Source organism: Poecilia reticulata, chromosome 21 (assembly GCF_904066995.2).
Source record: "Poecilia reticulata chromosome 21, P_reticulata-male-v2, whole genome shotgun sequence".
In the NCBI taxonomy this organism is placed as follows: Eukaryota; Metazoa; Chordata; class Actinopteri; order Cyprinodontiformes; family Poeciliidae; genus Poecilia; species Poecilia reticulata.
The window spans coordinates 22,969,747-22,996,999 of NC_088850.1; the positions used below are offsets into that span (position 1 = coordinate 22,969,747).

The following is a 27,253-nucleotide window of genomic DNA, read 5'->3' on the forward strand; positions in this document are numbered from 1 at the left end:
ATGGATGGATGGATGGATGGATGGATGGATCATTGGGGTGAATGCTCAGACAAACACTCATAGGATAACTATCAACTATGTCGTTCTCTGTAGATCAGTGTTTCTCAACCTTTTTCGGGCCAGCGCCCCCCTAGCCCTAATCCAGGTCCCTCACCGCCCCCCACCAAAGAATTTGTAGGCTACTTTGCACTGACAATTATTTTACTATCAATGTTACTATCATTATTGTAGATGTTTTGAATCGGCGCACCGATTATGTTTTCCCGTACACTTCAGCGCGCCTTACGCTCCTTCACCTCGCGCACATAACGGGGTAAATGTAGCGAGTTTTGCCCTAAACGTATCGGCGTCTGGAGGAGAGGGGCTTGGGGGGGGGGCGAACGTATGTTTCTACGCTCCTTCGTGGAGGGGGGGCGCCGATTTAGGTTTTCGCATCCACCTGAATAATGTGTAGTAGCGCTTCTGCCCATGGCACTTCAACAATATTAATTTACCTTTTATCTGGAAATAGTGTCTGTTTATTCTTGCCATACAGTCCTCTATATTAATTATTGCTCGAAAGGTCTTGCCATACCAGTTTATTCCTCTATATTTACTTTAGTTTCTTAGTTCATTCTTGCATTTCACAGTGTAAGAACTGGAAACACATTTATCAATCTGGGACTGTTGCAATACTGTATTATAATTTGCCATGAAGAGTTTATAATTTGTACACAGCTTGTTTGTAAAAATGTAAAAACTGAAGATATTGAAGGTGTTTCTGATTGTTTTTAATTGATATTGCTGTGGGTGGAGGTTTGAGATTGATATAATAAACTCAGTATTCATAAACCACCTTGTTCAATAATTCAAATGTAACCCTCAAAGTGGCTCACAGTGATAAACCTCAATACACTGCATCACAAAAACAAAACCCTTCATATAAGTGCAACAAAATGTACTTTAAACATAAGTCTGGCAGCTGATTGGCTGGATGATCAGGGGTGTGTCCTCAGGAAGGCACTGAACTGTTAGCTGTTGGCGTCTCCTGTAGAGGGCACCAGCAGAGCAGGAAGTCTCTCTAAGCCCGTTTTAACAGCTCAAACTGTTAAAACAGTGGAGACACATGGAGGCCCAGCGTCTCCATGGAAATGCTGGGCCAGAAATGAGAACAAGCATCACTCATGTAATGCTCAGTGCAGGATCAGTAGATGGCGCTACAGCATTCAGTCTCTTTTCTGTCTGTCCAGTGAGAGCTGCAGCTTGCCTCTGGGAGAGTCTGCTACAGGGCTGTTTAATGAAGCAGAGGGGCTCGTTACAGCGCCACCACCTGGAGGAGATGACCCCTTGCTGGGGGAATTAACACTTGACGTGTCATCCATTTCGATGACCTCAGACTCTGCATCGTTCCACTGATCTGCCTCATTCTGCTCTTGCTTTTCCTTGTCATCCTTGGTGGCTCCAGAGTCCAGCAGGACCTGGCGGACCTTTCCGTTGTCGGTGTCCATCTGGCCCCCAACGCGGAGCTTCCTGCCCGTAGTGCCAGACGCCAAGGCTACCTTATACATGACGGGGAACAGGATGGAGGTGAAGACTGCAGTGATGAGGGACAGGTACATCAGCAGAGGCTGCTTGGGAAAAATCCCGATGAGGAATCCCACCAGAGCTGGGAGGACCATCTCCCCCGTGGCGGCCCCCACCACGAAGGCTGCCGCCGTGTGGCTCGTCACCGTGGTGTACTGTTCCAGCCAGGAGATCCCACTTGGGAAGGTGGTGGCCATGGAGGCCCCGTAGAGGCCGGTGCCTACCCACAGCACCGCACTGTGGTTGGTGAAAAAGCAGAGAAGAAGAGAGGAGATCATAGTGCCCAGCAGGCAGAGGACGATCATGGTGCCAGGGTACAAGCAGGCTGCAAAGAAGATGGCCACCCCCCGAGTGGCCGCAAAGGTCCCCCAGAACAGGGAGTTGAGGCCAGCTGCGTGAGCCTCAGGCATGTGGATGTAGTCCGTGGCAAATGTGAAGATGAAGGAGCCGTACGCCACCTCAGCGCCCACATAGGCAAAGAAGAAGAAGAAAAGCAGGATGACAAGAGCCAGGTGGTGTTTGGCCATCTTGGGCTTCTCTGCCGCTGCCTGCGGTTTGTCACTGGACACGCCACCACGAGAGTACAGGACGAAGAAGAGTAAGGAGATGAAGAGGAGGAAGGAGCCGATTACGATATAGGCCCACAAGGACTTCAGGGTGCTGCTCTTGGCGTGGATGTAGTGGATCACGGAGTTAGAGACAGTTGTCGAGGTGTCGTTTGGCGGGTTGGTGGGTTTGGCCAGAGTGCTGCCGTTTCCATCATGGCCAAACAACAGCTTGGCTATGATGGGGGACGCGAAGGCCCCTGCTGCAAAGCTGAAGTGGAGGGCTTGCAGGTGAGGGCCCGACTGCTCCCCCCATGTGTTCAGGATGAGCACATTCCCACCTGAAACACAGGAGACATAAAAACATCACTGAAAATACTGAAAACAACAACAGAGATACACAATGTAATGAAATGTTAAGACTTATAAAGCACTTTTCAGAACTCTCAAAGACACTTTACAATGAAATCAATCAATCACCCATTCAAGCACACATTCACGCGTTGAAGATGGCAAACTACTGGATAGTAGCCACAACTGCCCTGGGCCAGGCTTCCATATTGCACCATCGGCCCTTCTGACCAACACCAGCAGGCAAGGTGGGTGAAGTGTCTTGCCCAAGGGCACAGCGGCAGATTGAACCCACCAGTTGTAGTCAGAACTCCTACTGCCATTAGCCCAATATATTGGCACCAACATCGGTATGAGCCAATAGTCTTTTTTTATGTTGTATCAGTCTGATGAATAAAACTGGTCATCATTTGAGGGAGGAGGTTGGTCATGGTATTTGTTTGGTCATGTGATAGTGATGCAGAAAAGAATTCTGGGGATTTAACTGAAGCAGTGGTGAAGTCACTGGCATGGCTGTCTCAGTGCTAAAAGGGTAATGAATTATAATGTATACAATATTGGGAAATATACATTTTTGGCCATAACAGCAATATTTATATCCGATATTGACCCAAATCTTTATATCAGTGCATCCCTAAATAACAGGTACAGAGTATCCCATGATGAGTTCTACTGGTGACTGCTTAGCTTCCTGCAAGAGGCTCTAGATAGGATGGTACCATCTAATGCATGTTGTCCAAAGTCGGTCCTTGAGGACCGACAACCTGCATGTTTTAGTTCTCTCCCTGGTTTAGCGCACCTGGATAAAATGATGGCTCATTAGAAGGCGTAAAAAGAACATTGACATGCTGAAAAGGTCGTTACTACCACCAGGGAGAGAACTAAAACGTGCAGGATGCCGGCCCTCGAGGACCGACTTTGGGCACCCCTGATCTAATGCATCGGTCTCAAACCAAATGAAATCGTCAGTAGGAGTCACTTCATCCCAAGAAGTTGTGGAGCAGGAACAGGTATCGGAATCATCCTCAAGTCCTTCAGACTGTCACACCAACAAATAAAACCACTTTGACTGAATTATACTGCCTGGGGTCATAATGAAGGATCCGAGATCTAACATTCATTTCAGGCTGGCATGATGGCAGAAGGATGAAGAACTATTTCTAATAACAGGACCAATAAGATGCAGCATGTTAAACATTTTCTGAGCTCCAGGAAGCATTTACTTAGTTTCATTGCTCAGATTACTGTGCATAAAGAAGGCAAAGGCTCCACTGCAGTCCAGAGGAAGTAGGAGCTGCAAACACTGAAGAATAACAAACCAGAAAATATTCAACATGACGAGTCTGTTTTACCAGAGCCTGCAGCTTGGAGGGCAGCCATGTTATTTACCATGTTTTATGTTGCAAAGTGAATGATCATCTGCAACCTCAGAGTGTATAGCTGCCAGCAACTACAAAGCATCATATAGATGTAAACATATAGAAGCAATGTACATCATTCAGCAGGTTAAAAACAGGAAGTTTGGTTCGTTTGGGGTCAGGAATGCTGGCTGAGCCAGCAAACAAACTTATTTGTCACATGGTAAAAACAGGAGTTAAGTCTGAGTCGGAGTTAACTGAACAAAAGAAGTTTCCATGTTCTGCAGTCACAATGTGTTCAGCCGTTAAATACAGAAATTACACTGTATGTTAATGTGCACAGTTTGACATTTTTCTCAAATTTAGAACCTAAAATTGAGTAGAAAATAAATTTCCTACTGTAGATATGCATCAAAAATGAAATGTCATTTTTCAAATGGTCAGAAAACATTTGCAGCTGTAGATAAGTTTTTTTGGGCCAAAATTAAAAAGGATTGGAAACATTTCTGACCTCTTACAGAGGAAGTTAGAGATAGTCATTTTCTGAGGATCAAATAAAAAACCTAGATTTCTGAAGCAGGATAATAACTTCTGTAAGTTTTGTCATTAACTGGAACTTAGAGCTAAGCAATAACATTATATTTTGTGAAATAATTTTCATTAATAGACATACGAGAAGATCATCGACATTTAATAGAGAAAAGATGAATACCCAATGGTAAGAGTTGCTCTGCGCTGGACCACTTGTGGCTGGAACAGCCATGCAAAGTTGATGCAAACAGCACAGCAGCAGTCAGACATGCTAACTGCTAACGTTTCTGCGACTGTAGCCTCTTACTCAGCTAACAGGTAGAACATGACTGACAAGACAATTGAGTGTCCTAAAGGGAAGGAAAAACAGTGAATGACAGTGTTGACAAGAAGGGCCCAATCAGTGCAGTTGTGTGAAGGTAATTTAGATTTTTTAAGTTGTACAAAAAAAGCAAAGTACACCGTAAATTATGCAGAGTGCAATTTAGGAGTCCATTAAAGACTGGAGTTAAACTGAACAAAAGAAGTTTCCATGTTCTGTTTAGAAATAAACTCCTTTAAGACAGAAAATCTGTCGCTGTCAAGAAAGTAAGAAAAGTAGGACCCAATCAGTCCAATGTACACCATGGAATGAAAATGACATGCATGTTATTTTCCAACAGTTCAAAGCCGCACACTGAATGGGGGGATCCAAAAAGAAACCATACCAGAACATGCTTTAGAATAATGTTTTAAATCATTTACAGCGCAATTTCAATAGGCCTTCGCAGAGCTTAGCTGCTCGGGCCTAAATAGTCCTTATCCTCACTTTTTAGTTTTCTTGGAAAAAGTTATTAAAAACAAGTTTTTGTCTAAATTAAGGTGAATTCATGGTTCCTTTTTCCACATAATGTAACCGGTAGTGTTTATGATAAAAAAATTAAAAAAAAGTATGTGATCGGTATCGGTGATCGGCCCTCATGGGTGATCGGTATCGGCAGGAAAAAACCTGATCCGCACATCTCTAGTCCTTATCCTCACTTTTATTGTTAACGCAATAGAACCACAAATATTGTGATAAAACTTAAAGCCCACCAATGCATCTTGCCTAGTAGCCTTACCTGTGTCTAAGATTCCCATAGAGATCCCAACCATAGTCATAATTCCAGTGAGGAACAGGACCTGCTTACAGAATGGGATGGCAAACATCCCAAACGCTGTGAGCAGCATGGAGACGCCTGCAAGCACAGAGTCGGCTGTTAGCTCCAGCCATGCATGCAGCTGGGAGTGTTGACGAGGCTCTACATAGGCAGCCACCAAGACAAAAACATCAGGGTCAGGGGTCACCTAGCAGGACGTGAGGGTTCATCAATTCAAACAGAATGCCTCCAATGAGAGAGCCGCCAATGTAGCCGGCAGCGCGGCCCACAAAGATGTAGGAGATGTCGCTGATGTTCTTGTGCACATTGGCAGCCAGGTCCTCAAACGTGGGGCCGACAACAGAGATTCCCATTCCCTGGAGAGAGAGAAAAAAAGTCTATGCATGATTGAACATCATTAGGATTGGCATGATACCAACATGGAATCCAAACCAACGTTGTTGAGCTTATTTCCTCAAGAACATTTTAAAATGTTATTAGTCAAATTTTGCTTTTTCTTCCTGGCAACAAAAACAGAAGAAGAGTTGTGAAGGAGAGTTGATATTACTATAAGAATTTACAAGTTATAATCCATAATTATACAAGAAAATTATTAAGCATTATCAGTGTGAGCTGAACTTTGAACTGGTTCTTGTAGAGGAGCTTTCCTAGAGCTAACCACGGTGCTGCAAGGGGAACAAAGAGCTGATTATGTTTCATTTCTGCAAGCTGAAGTGAAGACGTTGAAAACAGCAGCAGGCCGACATCTAGGAGTGTATGCTGGTGGTTTTATGTAATCTGAGGTGCTGGGAGCTGTGGTAGAGCAAGTTTTGCAACTATGGAAATCCTGTGTGTGCAGGACACTGCAGCACTCGGCCTGCAGTGTCCCACAGCTGGCTGATAACCCGACACTTATTTGTTACAGCTCACAAAATATCATCCAACAGCCATGTGGGGTTTTTATTAGCAAGTGAACGCAGTTCAGACTGAAATAAGAAGCCAATATAAATATGTTTTGCAACAACTGAGGATGATCAAGAGCAAAGCACCCGACGGGTTTGTTACTTAGCAATAGTTTCTGCAATAAATCAGCTTCATGGCTCTCAGACTGCAGACAGGAACTGGAATCTGAGCACCTCCACAAAAGGAGCTGCAGAAACCAAACTGACCAACAAGAGGCAGGATTATATCTAACAAGATCCGAGGCTGAAATTATTGCTAAAGATGTGATGAGGAAATGTTGTGAATATTCATGTCAACTGATGTCTAAAGAAATCAAAATGTTTGTTTTTATGGTTTCACACACGCTAGAAAGATGGTCCCTAACAGACCTCAGAGTGTGTGGGGAAGAAATGATACAAATAATCTTTCTCTCCATTTTTTTAATAGTGAGAAACAATGCAGCAATGTTGGATTTAGAGTTGAGATTGAGATGTCCCTTTATTTTGGGGGTTAAAAACTGAACACATAATTAGAGAAAAGTGGGGGTGGAGTTTTTATTTAAAGTAACTTTAAAACGAGCCAAAGACCATAAAACTTCTAATTAAAATATGTACTTATATTTCAGAATGTGGTGCGTCCCTGGTAATAATTGCAACAATTTTATCAGTTTAGTTTGATGTAAATATTTGAGAGAATATTATAATTTTCCTTTTCAGCAATTTTATTTTATTGCCGTCTAAAGCTCATTCTTCTCAAATGTGTCCTTTGGAGAGGGAATTATGACTTTAGTGGATACATGTACATGACCTAAATTGGCAGAACAACCAATTTTGTCACGTGATAATTATTCTGGATTTGGTTCCCTGAAAAATGGGTGGCTGCTCTGCAAATGTCACATGGTTACAATGAGAAAATGTAAATATAACTAGAATAAAATAGTGACACAAATCACTCCATACTCACCATTTCTTTTTTTTTTAAATGCAGTTTTCAGCTAGCTGTGTGGACTCAGAGTCACTTATACCATAAAAACATGTGTGAAATATTTTCAAACTTGTCCATAACAGACAATAATCAAAAATCCTTGACTACCTAGAAAATTTTACTTTGAAAGGAAAAAACTGTGTCTGGCAGTCATCCATTGTGGCTCTGTTCTTTCCATGATGTGTAAATTGGCTCAGTCATCTAAACTATGTGGTTAAATGATCAATTTCTTCTATGGCTCTTGAGAAAAATGAGGATACACAGTTTCCCAGCTGGAACAATTCACCCCAATTTCCCCCACATTGCTTCCTGCCATCGAATCGGAGGGCTGTTTGTTCCATTTTGCGACAGTTTGATAACAAATTATGCCAGTGGACTGAGGTGGAAGCTGTTAGAGAAAATTAACAAAACAAAGCAATTCAACATATTAAAACAATTTCCACAGAAAAATATATTTCAGCTTGCATAATTCTAGCAGAGGCCTCCAGAAAGCACCCTATGAATTAAACCCCACAACAACTAGGCTATTAACTAGCCTTCTTTAGTTGGTCCATATATATAACGTGCTGATATTTACCAAGCCCAAGAAGGACCCACACAGCGCGAGCGTAACCATCCAACGGCCGCACGCCCCGCTTCTTCCACCGACCACTTTCACCCGGTTGTCTCCTCCCGGCTTTATAGTCCTCTTCGCCAACTTCAGTGGGCTCTTCAGCCCCTGACCGGCCTCCTTCCTCTTGTCAAACAGCGTGTTCTCCTCCTGCTCGTCGTTGTCGTCCTCCTCTTCCATGCTACCGAAACGAACGGGCTTCTTTTTGGCAACGCTCTCGCGCACGGCGGACGAAGCCATACCTGGATATTTGTCAGTATCGCAACCGGTGCGTCCAAAATTCAGCTGTGTAAACGACCTCCTTTAGCTACCGCAGCCTAGTATTTGGGTTGAATGTTACTACACTAAAGTTAGCAGGTTCATATCAACAAACGGTGCAGAATGAAGAGCGACAACTGCAAGGGCGTAGGAACGAGTCTGTCATTGGGGGGACGCATATCGGAAACCTAACAGATCAATAAATAGCTTGACCAGAAATGTCATAAACTATTGTGCCATCATCACGTCACTAATGCGTTACTCTAATCTGACCCCCTGTTTCAGTAACAAGTATTCTAACACGTTACTATTTACAATCCAATAATCCCTGCATTCAGTAACTTACCAAACATGAGCCATAAAAAACACTGAAGCAAAAAGCCTAAATGTTTTTATTCTCCTGTCATTTTCAGCCGCAAACATTTAACTAAAATATCTACAGATATGTGTTTCTGTCTCTGCCTCCCTCTGACTCTCTGCAGCCTGATGTTCCTGCATGGATTCATGGATTTACAACAGACACTACAGTAATGTACAGTGTCAAATTGTGAGCTAAATAAAAGTATGTTTTTATCATACAGAATGAGAATTTAAACAACTTAATTTTCAGATATACATTATTATACATCTCAACTCTATTTACTGTGTAGCAAAAATTTTCACTAATTTATTTTTAAACCTCTCCTCAAGCACTTTTCTTATTGTCTCCTAACCATTACCCTTATAGTGTGGAAATAATGAAAAAAATATTGAAACGTTGAAAGAAATCAACCTGACATCAGTCTTCACCTGTTCTCCTTTCTGGTTTTATTGTAATTAATATAATTTTTATATCTTCACACTCTGAAACTCCACCTGGCTCTCCTATGTCTTCCCTGACCTGCTCCTCTCATAATAAAATAGTTTAGTTTATTTAAAAATTAAAACTGGTTAATACATATTTCAATAAACTAAATGAAGACTTCACCAGAGCTTCTTCACCTTTCGTCAACATCATTCTAGCACTGCTGTTCTTAAATATTTATATAATATAATATAATATAATATAATTAATATAAATACATGGTAAGTGGTCGAGTATGATCAGGTGTTGGTCACTTTAAATAATAAAAAAGGCTAATTTGGCTGCTGTTTCAGTCTCATTCTGATTAAATAAATCATTATGGCTAGAGTAGCTAACTTTTAGACAAAGTTAGCAGTATAATATTGGACATGTGACTATTTCAGAATTAAAACGGCTTAACCAAAAAGATTTAGTTCTATTTATGAAAGTAAACTGACAACAAGATGTTATAACCGAGCGATATTCATGGCAACATTCCTGACTGGTCGTTCACCTCATTCAAACGGAGTTTCTCTGACTGGGTCTGCTGCTGCCTTTACTCTGAGCCGTTCAGAGGGGGGAGGGGGAGGAAGCGCTCTGCTAATGCGCTGTTGTGCGCCTTCAAAATAAAAGCATGCGAGTGGAAGATTTTAAAATTCTTCGCAACTGCGGTGAAATTATTGCGGGGGACGAATGTGACTGTCTCTAATATTGGGGGGACATGTCCCCCGCGCAGCCCCCGCTTCCTACGCCAAAGCAGACATCTGCGGTTTAGTGTCAGCCGACACAGATCAGATACAAAAAACATAAATGTACTGAATTACAAATTTATATGACAACTCTTCACCAGCACAGCACACTTACATACACCGGTTGCTTCACAAGTTTGGTCAACATGTAAATAAACAACTTTCATTTGTTCAATCAGTGTAATTAGGAGTAGAAAAGCCAAAGGAAAATAAATAATAAATAAACTGAAACTCACAAAAAAACAGGTTGACTACTTTGGTCAAACATTTAAAAATAAATAGCAAAGAGCCTTCTTTCAAATGGTTCAGAAAGTGCAATTAGGAATTCTAAATATAATGTAAAATAAATAAGCATGACGTTGCTTTAGCTTCTTGGCATGGTAGAGTTTTACCTGTAATGTAGCGACGAGCTGTGTACACAGACCATGGTGTTCTGAAGTGTTCCTGAGCCCATGTGGTAATATCAATTACCAAATTATGTCAGTTTTTAGTGCAGTGGAACAGGAGGGGTCAAAGGTAACAGATATTCAATGTTGGTTTTCGGCCTTGCTGCTTTCTTGCAGAGATTTCTCCAGATTCTCTGAATCTTTTGATGATATTATGGATAGTAGATGTTGAAATCCCTAAATTTGTTGCAATTGTAGGTTGAGGAATGTTGTTCCTAAACTGCTGGACTATTTGCTCACATAGTTGTTCAAGAAATACTTATGAATGACTGAGTCTTTTTATGGATCCTCCCTTTATTCCCAATCACAGCTCTCACTTGTTTCAAACTAACTTGTTCACCTGTGAAATGTTCCAAATGAAGATTTTTTGAGCATGCATAATTTTCCTAATCTTTTGCTGCCCCTTGTCCAAACTTTTTGGAACATTTTTGCAGGAATCAAATTCCAAATAAGTAAATATTTGCAAAAACACTATAGTTAATCTGTTGAACATTAAATATCTTTGTTGTGAATTCAAGTGAATATTGGTTGCAAAATATTTTCAAATCATTGTATTCTGTTACGTTTTACAAAGCTTCCCAACTTCATTGGAATTGGGGCTTCCCAGATGTACAAGTTAACCATGCCATGGGTTATTTTCAATTCCATGGAATTCCATGGAATTCCATGGATGTAATCCATGTTTCTGTGTCTTAAAGTTTGCAGGAGCTGCACAAACGGGAGTCATTAGTTTGTTTTTTTTTGCTGTGATTTAGGCAAAGGTTCAAAACCCAAAAGCACCTCACTAAAGTTGTAGTACTATTTCAACTTCTCCGCATCATACAGCAAACATGGCCTTCAACATATTTACTTGGGATTTCATGTGTCAGACCAACACAAAAGCCTCCCCACAGCATTATGCAGCCACCACCATGTTCCACTGTGGGGGCGGTGCATTCAGGGTGAGGTGCACTGCACTTTCCAAAACGTTTGCTGTATCTCATTTGGCAAATTCCAGATTAGACTAAATGAGAATTCATATATTAATATGTGATAGTATTTTAAAAGCCTTGTATCATTTTCTCTAAATCTTGCAATTACGCACTGCTTTGTGCTGGTCTGCTGCCACAAAATCCCAATAATTTACATGTAATACAAAACAAAACACAAAGTCCAGGTCAGAAAGCTGCTGATAAAACATCCCACAGATCACCTGCTTGGATGGAGGATCAAATCATTTTACACCCCATAAAGTCGAACTGGATGATGAGTTGGTAAAAATGCTATTACTTATTCACCTCTAGTATCTTATCATTTTAAATGCCTTCACTTTTGAATGGACCTGGAACTTAAACATTAACTATATGACCATCAGGAGATCCAGGCCCAGTTAATCAGTAACTTTGCATAAGGTCCAGTAATATATAGGAAAAAAATATGACTTGTATTTATTTGTATCTTGTTTTTGTTGGAATTTAATGCCATAATCAGTCAGCATTCACCTGCAGCCTTTACCTTGTTCGCTGAAGAGCAAAGAGTGATGACGTGAGTTTATCTGAGAGTGCGTTTGTCCTGTTTGTCTGCTGTCATGCCACTCTGTGAGGCCTACCTGCTGGTAGTGCCAGGTCCCATGACGAGTTTCCTGGAGCAACATGGCTGCCCCGCAGCGGAGCAGGAAGTGAGTGAAGACAGCTGAGTCTGAACTCTCTCCACAGCTCGGAGCTGTGAAGCACTTTCTACACAAAGCCAGAGAAACCTTTATTTAATACAAGAAGTGGGAGAAGTTTATGGGTGTTTACTAGAGAGATATTTTGACTAAAACTGACTTTTTACTATACACTTTTCTGAATGGAGCTTTTGCCTGCCTTAAATGCTGCAACTTTTTGTCACCAAAGTTTAGAACTTTTATTATGCTGCTTATACCTTATTTTCACATTTTGCTTAGCTGATTTTACATAAAAGCTTTAAAACACAAGATGTGCCATTAAAAAAGACATATTGCTGTAAAGAGGTAAATTATTTAGAAGTGCTTTCTGTCTCTTAGAAGTCTACCTGTCATGCTGGACTCTCATCAGCCACAATGCTTTAGGCATTTTGCTGTTTACTAATCCTGAATCCGACCACTGGCCTTATGCAAAATATCTGCACATATGATTGGCTGTTCTTCACTGTCTTTGTCTGAGTTTTGTATATTTTTGTCTTAAACTCATTTTTTTAATGTTCTGTGACTACAAATTCAAAATGTATCCAAACATGAGTCATCTACACCAACAGTGCTGTGCTTGGGTTTTACTGTTAAACTGTAGTGGTAAGCACAGTCACATATCAGTGTTTTACAGAGTAAAAGAGATTTTCATTATTTTCTTGACTTCTTGCTTTATTTCTGTCTGTCTCACTTTGTATGGCATGAAAACACTGGGCTCCGAGCTTCATTCTATTTCATCATAAACAGTCATATTCTGTAAATTAGAATATTATTGAAAATGTGTTTATTTAATTAACTCTTTCCAACTAGTGAAACAGATTACATAACTTAATTTCATGTAGATTAATGATTTTTCAAGTCTTTATTTCTGTGAATTATGACATTCTGCTGACAGTGAATGAAAACATGATACTTAAGATTAATTACATCAGATATTTTTTTTTCTTTTTGTACATGAATGAAAAGAAGATTCACATGAAAACCACGTTTCTGTGAGCTTTTCCTAAATGGTTCACATTTTACCACATGCATTCCCGTTTAAAACACACAACTCACATGCCTGATCAGATATTTATGTACTATATGTTTAAAATATGCAGTAAAGGCATTCTTATATTTTTATGTAATGTCACTCAACCTCTCCCTTAACACAAAACAGCAACATAAATTAAAGATACAGTGAATGGATGGATGGATGGATCATTGGGGTGAATGCTCAGACAAACACTCATAGGATAACTATCAACTATGTCATTCTCTGTAGAATGATGGACTCCAACCTTGTTATATCCATTATTATTATTATGATTATTATTTAATTATTATTATTAGCCAACGTATTATGTTATTGATCATTTCGAATTGAATAAGTTTAAAACCTGGTGAATATCTTTTTTCCCCCAACATATACATAATGTGTAAGAACTAAAGGGCTTAATTTAACAGCTAAAACATTATTTTCGATACATTTCGGGTTATTAAAAGGAAACAAGCTTTCTCCAAATACTAGATGTTGTCAATTTATTTAACAGTAAGTATAAGGCTCAGGTACTTCCCATAGCTCTGAATCATTTTGATGATTTTGACGCGTCAGCTGAAACTCAGATGCACAACAAATACAGATGTAGTACTCTGCTCCGAGTTCAGAATATAAAAGTTAAAAACAACATAACATAAATAGATGTTGTTTTAGAGCCTCATTATATGAAAAATTGCACATAATGAGTGCGCTTTTGTTTCTGAACCAACCAAGACTTCACAATTTTTTGTAAACAAAACAACAACTGTAAGCTCTGCAATCAATTACAGCTTAGTAGAGACAAAGGCCATGTAAGAAAACAAAGAGAAATTTGACCATCACCACTTGAAGAACCTGGTAGATCTGTTACGACTGTGAGCTGATGGAATTACGAACAGGTGGTGGTGCAAGTCCATTGGAACGTTTAAATATTAAAATATACACATAAAGGAATAAAAAGTCTGATAGTCATGAATAACTTACAGGCCACTTCGATACGTGTAGCTCACTATGTCTGTGCTGCACAGTGACTAAAATTGAATGAATTCATCGCTTTCAAGTCGCAATAAACAACGATGTTCCAACTCATGGTCAATAGACGATCTCTGCACACCTCCAGTAGCCATACTTTGGAGCGTCAAAGTGCGGCTGATTGGATGCACCTGCGGGAGTTTTCGGACGAAGCATTGAGGAGTTAGTTGCTTTTGAACGAAAGATCTAGGATTGTGGAACAAAACTTGGAGTGTGGAAAAGGCGGTTTTTGGCATAAACTGGTATGTGAATGGTTCGGATGGAAATGGAGATAAGTAATGAAGAAGAAGGGGAATATTAAGGGTGGACGCCAGTGGGAAGAGGGACAGGAAGAGGACGAGGAAGAATTAAAATAGATTAAGGAGGGAATCAGAGATAGTCAAGGTAGTAAACGGGATCTAGAAGGAAGCAGTTCAGAGGAAGAGAGGGTAGTTAGGAGAAAAGTTGTGAGTGAGGAATTTAAAGTAATTCTGAAACTTAAGAGTGAGGAAGGTCAGGAGAAAATTAGGCCAATTGGGGTGTCAAGAGAAATTAAAAAGAAAATAGGAGACGTTGAAATGGTAAAGATTTTGAGAGACGGAAGTCTTTTGATAGAATTTAAGGATATAGAGCAAAAGAATAAGGCCTTCAATGTGGATAATATATGTAAAAGAGCTGTGCTGGATAAAAAAATGTTGGGAGAAAATAAAATAAAAATATTTTCTCCCAAAAGGGGGCGCGCGCCCCCTGCGTTTAGAGGACGGCAGGGGGCGCTGGCGGAAATTTTTACAAAAGGGGGGCGCTGGGATTCCTTTGGGGGGCGTTTGGTCGAAGTTAAACGTTACACCTTAAATGCACAATACCAGATTAGACTTTGAGCAACTTGTTAAAACTGTATTGTGTAACATTAAATCATGCTTGGCTGCAACTGTATCCATGGCAGCTCTTCTTCTTTTCAGTGTTTGTAGCTTCTAGATGAGGATCTGGAAAAACTTAAGAGTTGGAGCAAAAGTGACTAATGTGAAAAGGCTGTTAAGAACTGTGGATGATGAGTTAGTGAGGAGTCTGTCAATCCTAATGGAGTTTGAAGGAAAAAAGTTGCCAATTAATATAAAAATAGGATATATAAGTTTCCAAGTCAGACCTTATGTACCTCCACCACTTCGGTGTTTTAAATGCCAAAGGTACGGACATATTGCGGCAGTTTGTAAAGGAAAGCAGAGATGTCCAAAATGTGGGGAAGATCATAAATTTGAAGAATGTAAGGAAGATGTACTTGAGAAATGTTGTAACTGTGGGGGAAATAATAGGGTTACATACGGAGGATGTGAGGTAAAGAAGAGGGCTAAAGAAGTTGTGCAGATTAAAACATCTAAAAATATAAGCTATGCAGAAGCTGTAAAAAATGTGAAGGAGCAGGAAAAAAGAGAAGTTGAGCAAATGGTTAGTCAAACAATACAGCAATCTAAAATAATACCAGAAGATAAGGTCACTTACTCAGTGGAAAATCTAGTTTTATTCATAGCTTATGTTATCAACTGTACTGATCAAGCTAAGCACAAAACCAAGAAGATTAAAATAGTGAGAGGAGCTGAAAAATTCTTGGGGTTTAAGGAAGGCACATGGGAAGAAATAAATAAAAAGTTAGAGGTGGATAAGAAGTCAGGACTTGCAAGCGAAAGTAATTTATGTTAATATTGCAATGGAACGCTAGGGGTTTTGTAGCTAATGGACAGGAATTTAAAGGTTATATTGATGAGTTTGAAGTCCAACCAGGTATAATATGTGTGCAGGAAACTTGGTTAAAACTAACATTAGATTTTGTGATTAGAGGTTATTGTTGGTGTAAGAAATCGAGAAGGGGGAGGTGGATGTGGATGTGGAATATTTATAAAACGAGGGATACAATATCAAGTTTTAGGAAAAGGGAAAGAACTAGAATTCGTAGTAATTGAGGTATGGGAGCAGGGAGGTAAATTTAAAATAATAAATTTTTATAATCCATGTAAATCGTTATCGGTTGAAATAATGGTGGAATTATTAAATTATTTGGAGGGCAGAGTAATTTGGTGTGGGGATTTCAATGCAAAAAGTACACTGTGGGGTAATAGTAATGATAAAAATGGACAGGTTATAGAAGAAGTGATGGAAATGAAAACTTTAGTTTGTGTTAATGAGAGAAAGGGTACAAGAATCAATATAAGAACGGGGATGGAATCAACTATTGATCAAATGATATAGCTGGTATTTGTGAGTGGTCGGTTGATAAAGAAACTAAAGTAGGAAGTGATCATTATCCTATATAAGGGTAGGAATAATTGGCAATGAGTATAAAAAGAGTGGGGAGAGATTGAACTTTAATAAAGCAGATTGGAGCAAGTTTAGATATTTGAGTCAAATGTCTTTAGAAAAGGTAGATTTTAATATGCATATAAATGAAGTAAATGCAAGTATCTCAAAAATAAAAACGGAAGCAGCAGAAAATTCTATTAAAAAGTCAGGCAGTATTAATGATGAGAAAACGGTGCCATGGTGGACAAGTGAGTGTAAGGAAGAAATTAAATTAAGAAATAAAGCCTTGAAGGTATTAAAACATAACCCAATTTATACGAACTTAATTGATTATAAAAGGAAGCAAGCAGTAGTAAGGAGGATTATAAAGAAAGCTAAGAGAAACTATTGGAGAAATTTTTGTAGTACAGTAGGGAGAGATACAAAAATTGAGAAGATATGGAAAGTAATAAAAAAAAGAATGGTATTAAAAAAAGAGTTTGATTATCCAGTATTAAAAGTAGAGAATGTTGATATAATTAGAGATGAGGATAAAGCTGAGGTATTGGCAAAATTATTTAGTAAGATACATAGCACAAATAATATTAGCGAAGAGGGAAGAAAAGGAAGAGAATATACTGTTAAGTATAAAAATTTAATACAGAGTGTTGAAGAAATAAATAATTTTTTGAATGTTGAATTTACCAAAGTGGAATTGTGTGCTTAAAAAGACCAAAAATACAGCGCTAGGTAAAGATAAAATTTGGTATAGAATGATAAAACTAAGTGATACAATAAGTCAAAAGCTATAATATTACAATTATTTAATAAAATCTGGGAGGAGGGATAATTACCAGAGTTATGGAAGGAATCTATTATTGTACCGATGGCTAAACCAGCATAAGATCATTCAACCAGAAAGTTATAGGCCATAGGCCAAAAGCATTAACTTCGAACTTATGTAAAATAATGGAAAAATGATTAATAATAGATTAGTGTATTATTTAAATAAAAAGGGATATATTTCTAATTATCAAAGTGGTTTTGATAAAGGGAGGAGCACTAATGATTCAACGTTATGTCTAGAGCATGAAGTTAGAAGAGAACAAAGAAAGTAAACAAAGAAAGTGTAGTGGCTGTATTTTTCTATATTGAAAAAGCATATGATGTGGGTAGAGGGTTTATTAATTAAATTACACAAATTGGGGATTAAAGGAAAAATATATGAATGGATTAAAGACTTTTTAGCAAACAGGAAATTACAGGTAAGAATTGGAGAAGTAGTTTCAGGTAAATATGTAGTGGAACATGGAATGCCACAGGGGAGTATTATAAGTCCATTATTGTTTTCTGTTATGATAAATGACATATTCAAAAATATTGGAAAGGATATGGGCTGTTCACTCTTTGCAGATGATGGAGCAATATGGAAAAGAGGAAAAAATGTAGAGTTTATAGTAAAAAATTACAAAAGGTCATTATTGATATAGAGTTGTGGGCACTGCAATGGGGATTTAAATTCTCAGTGGATAAAACAAAAGTAATTATATTTTCTCAGAAAAAAAACAAACAAGGTAATTAAAATTATATAATCAAGAATGGAGCAGATAAAGAGTATAACATTTTTAGGTTTGTGGTTTGATGAAAAATTAAAATGGAATATTCACATTCAAAAGATTGTTGATAAATGTAAGAGAAAGTTGAATATATTAAGGTGTTTGGCTGGTAGTGAATGGGGCAGACAGACAATCGTTAAAACAGATTTATACAGGGATGATAAGATCTGACTTTGATTTTGGTTTAGTTTACAGTTCAGCAGCTAAAACTCATCTCAATAAATTAGACAATATTCAACATCAAGCATTAAGATTGTGTACTGGAACATTCAAAACAACACCTGCAGCAGCATTAGAAATAGAAACGGGAAAAATACCATTAGATCTAAGGAGAACTAATTAATTATTGGTTAAATTTGATGGGTAATAAATGTGATCATCCAACTCGGGGAAATTTAAAAATCATGTTGGGAAAAGAAAGAGATAAGGAGTTATGGATGGAAAAGGTTCAGGTATATAGGGCTTAATTATTCACTTTCTAAAATACAGAAGCATAAAATTGGAAAGTGTGATTATTGTGAGAAGTTTGAAACAATAGAGCATGTTATTTTAGAGTGTTATAAATATGAAGAAGAGAGAAGATGCATGTTGAGTGTGAAGGTATTAAAGAGAGGTTTAATTTATCAGATTTTTTTGAGAAGGGATTTGGGGAGTAGACGTATTCAAATAATTATTCGGTTTCTTAAGTTATTTAATAGAATCTGAGTAGAGTAAGATGGTTGTGAATGTGTAAAGAATAATGAGTGGTATATAAAGCTATCTGCAAGGAAGGTTATATAAGTAGATGTGTATGTTTAGTCAGAAATTATTGTAGGGATTAGGTATGAAGTAATAGTATATAGATCATCACGAACCACACTCCATACCAGTAAGTGGCGGTAATGCTACTGAAAGTTTGTTGCCAACCGCCAATAAAAACCCAACAAGAAGAAGAAGACGTACCCTGGCTGTTGACATTTGGAGGTACTCCGATGCTTCTTCAGCGGCGGTCAGCTGTCGCTCTTCATTCTGCACCGTTTGTTGATATGAACCTGCTAACTTTAGTGTAGTAACATCCAACCCAAATACTAGGCTGCGGTAGCTAAAGGAGGTCGTTCACACAGCTGAATTTTGGACGCACCGGTTGCGATACTGACAAATATCCAGGTATGGCTTCGTCCGCCGTGCGCGAGAGCGTTGCCAAAAAGAAGCACGTTCGTTTCGCTAGCATGGAAGAGGAGGACGACAACGACGAGCAGGAGGAGAACACGCTGTTTGACAAGAGGAAGGAGGCCGGTCAGGGGCTGAAGAGCCCACTGAAGTTGGCGAAGAGGACTATAAAGCCGGGAGGAGACAACCGGGTGAAAGTGGTCGGCGGAAGAAGCGGGGCGTGCGGCCGTTGGATGGTTACGCTCGCGCTGTGTGGGTCCTTCTTGGGCTTGGTAAATATCAGCACGTTATATATATGGACCAACTAAAGGAGGCTAGTTAATAGCCTAGTTGTTGTGGGGTTTAATTCATAGGGTGCTTTCTGGAGGCCTCTGCTAGAATTATGCAAGCTGAAATATATTTTTCTGTGGAAATTGTTTTAATATGTTGAATTGCTTTGTTTTGTTAATTTTCTCTAACAGCTTCCACCTCAGTCCACTGGCATAATTTGTTATCAAACTGTCGCAAAATGGAACAAACAGCCCTCCGATTCGATGGCAGGAAGCAATGTGGGGGAAATTGGGGTGAATTGTTCCAGCTGGGAAACTGTGTATCCTCATTTTTCTCAAGAGCCATAGAAGAAATTGATCATTTAACCACATAGTTAAGATGACTGAGCCAATTTACACATCATGGAAAGAACAGAGCCACAATGGATGACTGCCAGACAGTTTTTTCCTTTTAAAGTACAATTTTCTAGGAGGTTAAGGATTTGTGATTGTCTGTTATGGATAAGTTTGAAAATATTTCACACATGTTTTCATGGTATAAGTGACTCTGAGTCCATACAGCTAGCTGAAAACTGCATTTTTTAAAAAAGAAATTGTGAGTTTGGAGTGATTTATGCCATTATTTTATTCTAGTTATATTTACATTTTCTCATTGTAACCATGTGACATTTGCAGAGCAGTCACCCATTTTTCAGGGAACCAAATCCAGAATAATTATCAAGTGACAAAATTGGTTGTTCTGCCAATTTAGGTCATGTACATGTATCCACTAAAGTCATAATTCCCTCTCCAAAGGACACATTTGAGAAGAAGGAGCTTTAGACGGCAATAAAATAAAATTGCTGAAAAGGAAAATTATAATATTCTCTCAAATATTTACATCAAACTAAACTGATAATATTGTTGCAATTATTACCAGGGACGCACCACATCCTGAAATATATGTACATATTTTAATTAGAAGTTTTATGGTCTTTGGCTCGTTTTAAAGTTACTTTAAATAATTATGTGTTCAGTTTTTAACCCCTAAAATAAAGGGACATCTCAATCTCAGCTCTAAATCCAACATTGCTGCATTGTTTCTCACTATTAAAAAAAAATGGTGAGAAAGATTATTTGTATCGTTTCTTCCCCACACACTCTGAGGTCTGTTAGGGACCATCTTTCTAGCATGTGTGAAACCATAAAAATAAAAATCGAAGTGTTACATTGTTACTTTACATTCCTAATAATAGTTAGCTTTGTCCTGAGCAGAGTGTCCTCTAAGTATTCACATTTCCCACCATTTGTTTTAATCCAACCTTATATCAAAATGGATTAAATTTACATTTTCTCTTGAAGCACGACAGAAATGGTGTCTAAAGTGGGTCCTGGAGGGTCGGCATCCTGCATGTTTTAGTTCCCTCCCTGGTTTAACACACCTGGATCAAATGATGGCTCGTTAGAAGACCTAAGGAGAACAATGACATGCTGAAAAGGTTGTTACTGTTGAAGAACTAAAACATGCTCATGTCCCTTCAGGACCGACTTTTGGCACCACTGCACTACACGCAACACTCCATAAAACAAACATTTTGATTTCTTTAGACATCAGTTGACATGAATATTCACAACATTTCCTCATCACATCTTTGGCAATAATTTCAGCCTCAGATCTTGTTAGATATAATCCTGCCTCTTGTTGGTCAGTTTGGTTTCTGCAGCTCCTTTTGTGGAGGTGCTCAGATTCCAGTTCCTGTCTGCAGTCTGAGAGCCATGAAGCTGATTTATTGCAGAAACTATTGCTAAGTAACAAACCCGTCGGGTGCTTTGCTCTTGATCATCCTCAGTTGTTGCAAAACATATTTATATTGGCTTCTTATTTCAGTCTGAACTGCGTTCACTTGCTAATAAAAACCCCACATGGCTGTTGGATGATATTTTGTGAGCTGTAACAAATAAGTGTCGGGTTATCAGCCAGCTGTGGGACACTGCAGGCCGAGTGCTGCAGTGTCCTGCACACACAGGATTTCCATAGTTGCAAAACTTGCTCTACCACAGCTCCCAGCACCTCAGATTACATAAAACCACCAGCATACACTCCTAGATGTCGGCCTGCTGCTGTTTTCAACGTCTTCACTTCAGCTTGCAGAAATGAAACATAATCAGCTCTTTGTTCCCCTTGCAGCACCGTGGTTAGCTCTAGGAAAGCTCCTCTACAAGAACCAGTTCAAAGTTCAGCTCACACTGATGATGCTTAATAATTTTCTCATGAATTATAACTTGTAAATTCTTATAGTAATATCAACTCTCCTTCACAAATTCTTCTGTTTTTGTTGCCAGGAAGAAAAAGCAAAATTTGACTAATAACATTTTAAAATGTTCTTGAGGAAATAAGCTCAACAACGTTGGTTTGGATTCCATGTTGGTATCATGCCAATCCTAATGATGTTCAATCATGCATAGACTTTTTTTCTCTCTCTCCAGGGAATGGGAATCTCTGTTGTCGGCCCCACGTTTGAGGACCTGGCTGCCAATGTGCACAAGAACATCAGCAACATCTCCTACATCTTTGTGGGCCGCGCTGCCGGCTACATTGGCGGCTCTCTCATTGGAGGCATTCTGTTTGAATTGATGAACCCTCAAGTCCTGCTAGGTGACCCCTGACCCTGATGTTTTTGTCTTGGTGGCTGCCTATGTAGAGCCTCGTCAACACTCCCAGCTGCATGCATGGCTGGAGCTAACAGCCGACTCTGTGCTTGCAGGCGTCTCCATGCTGCTCACAGCGTTTGGGATGTTTGCCATCCCATTCTGTAAGCAGGTCCTGTTCCTCACTGGAATTATGTCTGTGGTTGGGATCTCTATGGGAATCTTAGACACAGGTAAGGCTACTAGGCAAGATGTATCGGTGGGCTTTAAGTTTGATCACAATATTTGTGGTTCTATTGCGTTAACAATAAAAGTGAGGATAAGGACTAGAGATGTGCGGATCAGGTTTTTTCCTGCCGATACCGATCACCCATGAGGGCCGATCACCGATACCGATCACATACTTTTTTTTTATTTTTATCATAAACACTACCGGTTACATTATGTGGAAAAAGGAACCATGAATTCACCTTAATTTAGACAAAAACTTGTTTTTAATAACTTTTTCCAAGAAAACTAAAAAGTGAGGATAAGGACTATTTAGGCCCGAGCAGCTAAGCTCTGCGAAGGCCTATTGAAATTGCGCTGTAAATGATTTAAAACATTATTCTAAAGCATGTTCTGGTATGGTTTCTTTTTGGATCCCCCCATTCAGTGTGCGGCTTTGAACTGTTGGAAAATAACATGCATGTCATTTTCATTCCATGGTGTACATTGGACTGATTGGGTCCTACTTTTCTTACTTTCTTGACAGCGACAGATTTTCTGTCTTAAAGGAGTTTATTTCTAAACAGAACATGGAAACTTCTTTTGTTCAGTTAACTCCGACTCAGACTTAACTCCTGTTTTTACCATGTGATAAATAAGTTTGTTTGCTGGCTCAGCCAGCATTCCTGACCCCAAACGAACCAAACTTCCTGTTTTTAACCTGCTGAATGATGTACATTGCTTCTATATGTTTACATCTATATGATGCTTTGTAGTTGCTGGCAGCTATACACTCTGAGGTTGCAGATCATTCACTTTGCAACATAAAACATGGTAAATAACATGGCTGCCCTCCAAGCTGCAGGCTCTGGTAAAACAGGCTCGTCATGTTGAATATTTTCTGGTTTGTTATTCTTCAGTGTTTGCAGCTCCTACTTCCTCTGGACTGCAGTGGAGCCTTTGCCTTCTTTATGCACAGTAATCTGAGCAATGAAACTAAGTAAATGCTTCCTGGAGCTCAGAAAATGTTTAACATGCTGCATCTTATTGGTCCTATTATTAGAAATAGTTCTTCATCCTTCTGCCATCATGCCAGCCTGAAATGAATGTTAGATCTCGGATCCTTCATCCTTCATTATGACCCCAGGCAGTATAATTCAGTCAAAGTGGTTTTATTTGTTGGTGTGACAGTCTGAAGGACTTGAGGATGATTCCGATACCTGTTCCTGCTCCACAACTTCTTGGGATGAAGTGACTCCCACTGACGATTTCACTTGGTTTGAGACAGATGCATTAGATCAGGGGTGCCCAAAGTCGGTCCTCGAGGGCCGGCATCCTGCACGTTTTAGTTCTCTCCCTGGTGGTAGTAACGACCTTTTCAGCATGTCAATGTTCTTTTTACGCCTTCTAATGAGCCATCATTTTATCCAGGTGCGCTAAACCAGGGAGAGAACTAAAACATGCAGGTTGTCGGTCCTCAAGGACCGACTTTGGACAACATGCATTAGATGGTACCATCCTATCTAGAGCCTCTTGCAGGAAGCTAAGCAGTCACCAGTAGAACTCATCATGGGATACTCTGTGCCTGTTATTTAGGGATGCACTGATATAAAGATTTGGGTCAATATCGGATATAAATATTGCTGTTATGGCCAAAAAATTATATTTCCCAATATTGTATACATTATAATTCATTACCCTTTTAGCACTGAGACAGCCATGCCAGTGACTTCACCACTGCTTCAGTTAAATCCCCACAATTCTTTTCTGCATCACTATCACATGACCAAACAAATACCATGACCAACCTCCTCCCTCAAATGATAACCAGTTTTATTCATCAGACTGATACAACATAAAAAAAGACTATTGGCTCATACCGATGTTGGTGCCAATATATTGGGCTAATGGCAGTAGGAGTTCTGACTACAACTGGTGGGTTCCATCTGCCGCTGTGCCCTTGGGCAAGACACTTCACCCACCTTGCCTGCTGGTGTTGGTCAGAAGGGCCGATGGTGCAATATGGAAGCCTGGCCCAGGGCAGTTGTGGCTACTATCCAGTAGTTTGCCATCTTCAACGTGTGAATGTGTGCTTGAATGGGTGATTGATTGATTTCATTGTAAAGTGTCTTTGAGAGTTCTGAAAAGTGCTTTATAAGTCTTAACATTTCATTACATTGTGTATCTCTGTTGTTGTTTTCAGTATTTTCAGTGATGTTTTTATGTCTCCTGTGTTTCAGGTGGGAATGTGCTCATCCTGAACACATGGGGGGAGCAGTCGGGCCCTCACCTGCAAGCCCTCCACTTCAGCTTTGCAGCAGGGGCCTTCGCGTCCCCCATCATAGCCAAGCTGTTGTTTGGCCATGATGGAAACGGCAGCACTCTGGCCAAACCCACCAACCCGCCAAACGACACCTCGACAACTGTCTCTAACTCCATGATCCGCTACATCCACGCCAAGAGCAGCATCCTGAAGTCCATGTGGGCCTACATCGTAATCGGCTCCTGCCTCCTCTTCATCTCCTTACTCTTCTTCGTCCTGTACTCTCGTGGTGGCGTGTCCCGGGACAAAGCGCAGGCAGCGGCAGAGAAGCCCAAGATGGCCAAACACCACCTGGCTCTTGTCATCCTGCTTTTCTTCTTCTTCTTTGCCTATGTGGGCGCTGAGGTGGCGTACGGCTCCTTCATCTTCACATTTGCCAAGGACTACATCCACATGCCTGAGGCTCACGCAGCTGGCCTCAACTCCCTGTTCTGGGGGACCTTTGCGGCCACTCGGGGGGTGGCCATCTTCTTTGCAGCCTGCTTGTACCCTGGCACCATGATCGTCCTCTGCCTGCTGGGCACTATGATCTCCTCTCTTCTTCTCTGCTTTTTCACCAACCACAGTGCGGTGCTGTGGGTAGGCACCGGCCTCTACGGGGCCTCCATGGCCACCACCTTCCCAAGTGGGATCTCCTGGCTGGAACAGTACACCACGGTGACGAGCCACACGGCGGCAGCCTTCGTGGTGGGGGCCGCCACGGGGGAGATGGTCCTCCCAGCTCTGGTGGGATTCCTCATCGGGATTTTTCCCAAGCAGCCTCTGCTGATGTACCTGTCCCTCATCACTGCAGTCTTCACCTCCATCCTGTTCCCCGTCATGTATAAGGTAGCCTTGGCGTCTGGCACTACGGGCAGGAAGCTCCGCGTTGGGGGCCGGATGGACACTGACAACGGTGAGGACCGCCAGGCCCTGCTGGACTCTGGAGCCGCCGAGGATGACGAGGAAGAGCAGAATGAGGCAGATCAGTGGAACGATGCAGACTTTGAGGTCATCGAAATGGATGACACGTCAAGTGTTAATTCCCCCAGCAAGGGGTCATCTCCTCCAGGTGGTGGCGCTGTAACGAGCCCCTCTGCTTCATTAAACAGCCCTGTAGCAGACTCTCCCAGAGGCAAGCTGCAGCTCTCACTGGACAGACAGAAAAGAGACTGAATGCTGTAGCGCCATCTACTGATCCTGCACTGAGCATTACATGAGTGATGCTTGTTCTCGTTTCTGGCCCAGCATTTCCATGGAGACGCTGGGCCTCCATGTGTCTCCACTGTTTTAACAGTTTGAGCTGTTAAAACGGGCTTAGAGACAGACTTCCTGCTCTGCTGGTGCCCTCTACAGGAGACGCCAACAGCTAACAGTTCAGTGCCTTCCTGAGGACACACCCCTGATCATCCAGCCAATCAGCTGCCAGACTTATGTTTAAAGTACATTTTGTTGCACTTACATGAAGGGTTTTGTTTTTGTGATGCAGTGTATTGAGGTTTATCACTGTGAGCCACTTTGAGGGTTACATTTGAATTATTGAACAAGGTGGTTTATGAATACTGAGTTTATTATATCAATCTCAAACCTCCACCCACAGCAATATCAATTAAAAACAATCAGAAACACCTTCAATATCTTCAGTTTTTACATTTTTACAAACAGATCCTGTGTGCGGCTGTACGGAAAGCTGGACATAAAACCGTATATGCACAAAAATGATAAACTTTTCATGACAAATTATAATACAGTATTGCAACAGTCCCAGATTGATAAATGTGTTTCCAGTTCTTGCACTGTGAAGTTGATAGAGGAAACATGGCAGGATTTGAATTCATGGCTGGAGTTTCAGTTTTCAGGTTAATCCAGTGAGACAGTAGAAAGATCTGCACAGGAAAACTTTAGGTACCACAGTCTGTAAGGATGAAGTGAAGTTAGCCCGTGGTTGATGTCAAACTGCTGCAGTCAATCATCCCAGCAGACACGAGCTTCACTCAGCAGCTTATGGAGGTTACCGTAAACGAGCATGACTGACTAACTGGAATAAGTTAGTGTTACAAGAATGAATAAAAAAAAATAATCAAAGCACTGTTCAATAAAGCGTCAGCGGGTAGCACCAAATCAGTGGGGTTTCCAAAATGTTCAGCAGCCAATCAGAACTGCTCCAGCAGCTGTCGGAGGTATGGGGCCTTGGAGATCTGCCTGTTGACTCGGGACAGCTTGTAGAGGACGGGACAGTCCAGGGACACACAGGAAACCTGTCGCTCAGCACAACTGCTGCAGTTCCTGCAGATCTAAACACACACGCTCATCAGTAACAAGACCAACTTATTACCTGTGATATAACAATCAGTATGTTCCCACACAGAGTTCTCTAATAAAATGGAACACTGACCAGTTTATATCTAAAAGATTGTAGGTAACTGCCTAAAATATGTTTGGCTAAGCTGTGAGGTAACTATTGTTCATACAATTATTGGCTCCTCTGGTAAAGATGTGTGCATACTTTAAAAATTCAATTTTCATTACAGTAAGAATGTAACAAAATAAAACCCCACCTTTATTTTGACAACATTTATTCAGTGAGGAAAGAAAAATCCAAAACTGTTCCTCTGCTGGCCCTCTATAACTCCCTTTGTCATTTAGTACAGAGGGTTCCTACTGATGTTTCACTCCTAAATCCCACTTTTCCAGGCTTACATTTCAATGTTTTCTGAAGGTTTTAAAAACTAATTTTACAAACATTTAGATACAAGACATTTACTGAGCTTAAAAGAATTGAGGTTTGATTTGTAGATTCCACAATTCATAAAAAAATGC

At 40.2% G+C, this 27,253-nt stretch overlaps 3 protein-coding genes across 5 annotated transcripts in view; 1 reads left to right on the plus strand and 2 right to left on the minus strand.

The window, feature by feature from the left end:
* Positions 1–748: 748 nt before the first annotated feature.
* On the minus strand, positions 749–18,888 carry LOC145549677 (solute carrier family 60 member 1-like). 2 transcript variants are annotated; one of them, XM_081602260.1, is made up of 5 exons: positions 18,821–18,888; positions 11,867–11,993; positions 5,675–5,843; positions 5,449–5,565; positions 749–2,449 (listed from the first exon to the last, which is right to left on the minus strand). In XM_081602260.1, exons 2-5 carry the CDS (start codon positions 11,909–11,911, stop codon positions 1,206–1,208), a joined length of 1,575 nt encoding a protein of 524 aa, XP_081458386.1. In that variant the 5' UTR covers positions 11,912–11,993; positions 18,821–18,888; the 3' UTR covers positions 749–1,205. The 2 variants fall into 2 exon arrangements, with proteins under 2 accessions (XP_081458386.1, XP_081458385.1); XM_081602259.1 differs by lacking the exons at positions 11,867–11,993; positions 18,821–18,888 and adding an exon at positions 7,970–8,779.
* Positions 14,005–26,068, plus strand: slc60a2b (solute carrier family 60 member 2b). 2 transcript variants are annotated; one of them, XM_081602262.1, is made up of 4 exons: positions 14,005–14,254; positions 21,763–21,931; positions 22,041–22,157; positions 24,372–26,068. In XM_081602262.1, the coding sequence occupies exons 2-4, from the start codon at positions 21,766–21,768 to the stop codon at positions 25,607–25,609; spliced, it is 1,521 nt and encodes a 506-aa protein (XP_081458388.1). In that variant the 5' UTR covers positions 14,005–14,254; positions 21,763–21,765; the 3' UTR covers positions 25,610–26,068. The 2 variants fall into 2 exon arrangements, with proteins under 2 accessions (XP_081458388.1, XP_081458387.1); XM_081602261.1 differs by lacking the exon at positions 14,005–14,254 and adding an exon at positions 18,403–19,299.
* rev3l (REV3 like, DNA directed polymerase zeta catalytic subunit) overlaps positions 25,986–27,253 on the minus strand; it is a 62,210-nt gene continuing 60,942 nt past the window's right edge. The window contains exon 32 of the mRNA XM_008398541.3: positions 25,986–26,727. Coding sequence (XP_008396763.2) covers positions 26,587–26,727 — 141 coding nt within the window. The 3' untranslated portion in view covers positions 25,986–26,586. The remainder of the gene's footprint in view (positions 26,728–27,253) is intronic.

Bases quoted from the DNA above. Each gene is read 5' to 3' on its own strand.
- LOC145549677 (XM_081602259.1), bottom strand. From the start codon at position 8,242: ATGGCTTCGTCCGCCGTGCGCGAGAGCGTTGCCAAAAAGAAGCCCGTT. The intron at 5,844-7,969 runs GTAAATATCAGC...CTCTCTCTCCAG, and splicing joins GTGGGTCCTTCTTGGGCTTG to GGAATGGGAATCTCTGTTGT. The intron at 2,450-5,448 runs GTAAGGCTACTA...CCTGTGTTTCAG, and splicing joins TATGGGAATCTTAGACACAG to GTGGGAATGTGCTCATCCTG.
- slc60a2b (XM_081602261.1), top strand. From the start codon at position 19,027: ATGGCTTCGTCCGCCGTGCGCGAGAGCGTTGCCAAAAAGAAGCACGTT. The intron at 21,932-22,040 runs GTGACCCCTGAC...CTGTGCTTGCAG, and splicing joins GAACCCTCAAGTCCTGCTAG to GCGTCTCCATGCTGCTCACA. The intron at 22,158-24,371 runs GTAAGGCTACTA...CCTGTGTTTCAG, and splicing joins TATGGGAATCTTAGACACAG to GTGGGAATGTGCTCATCCTG.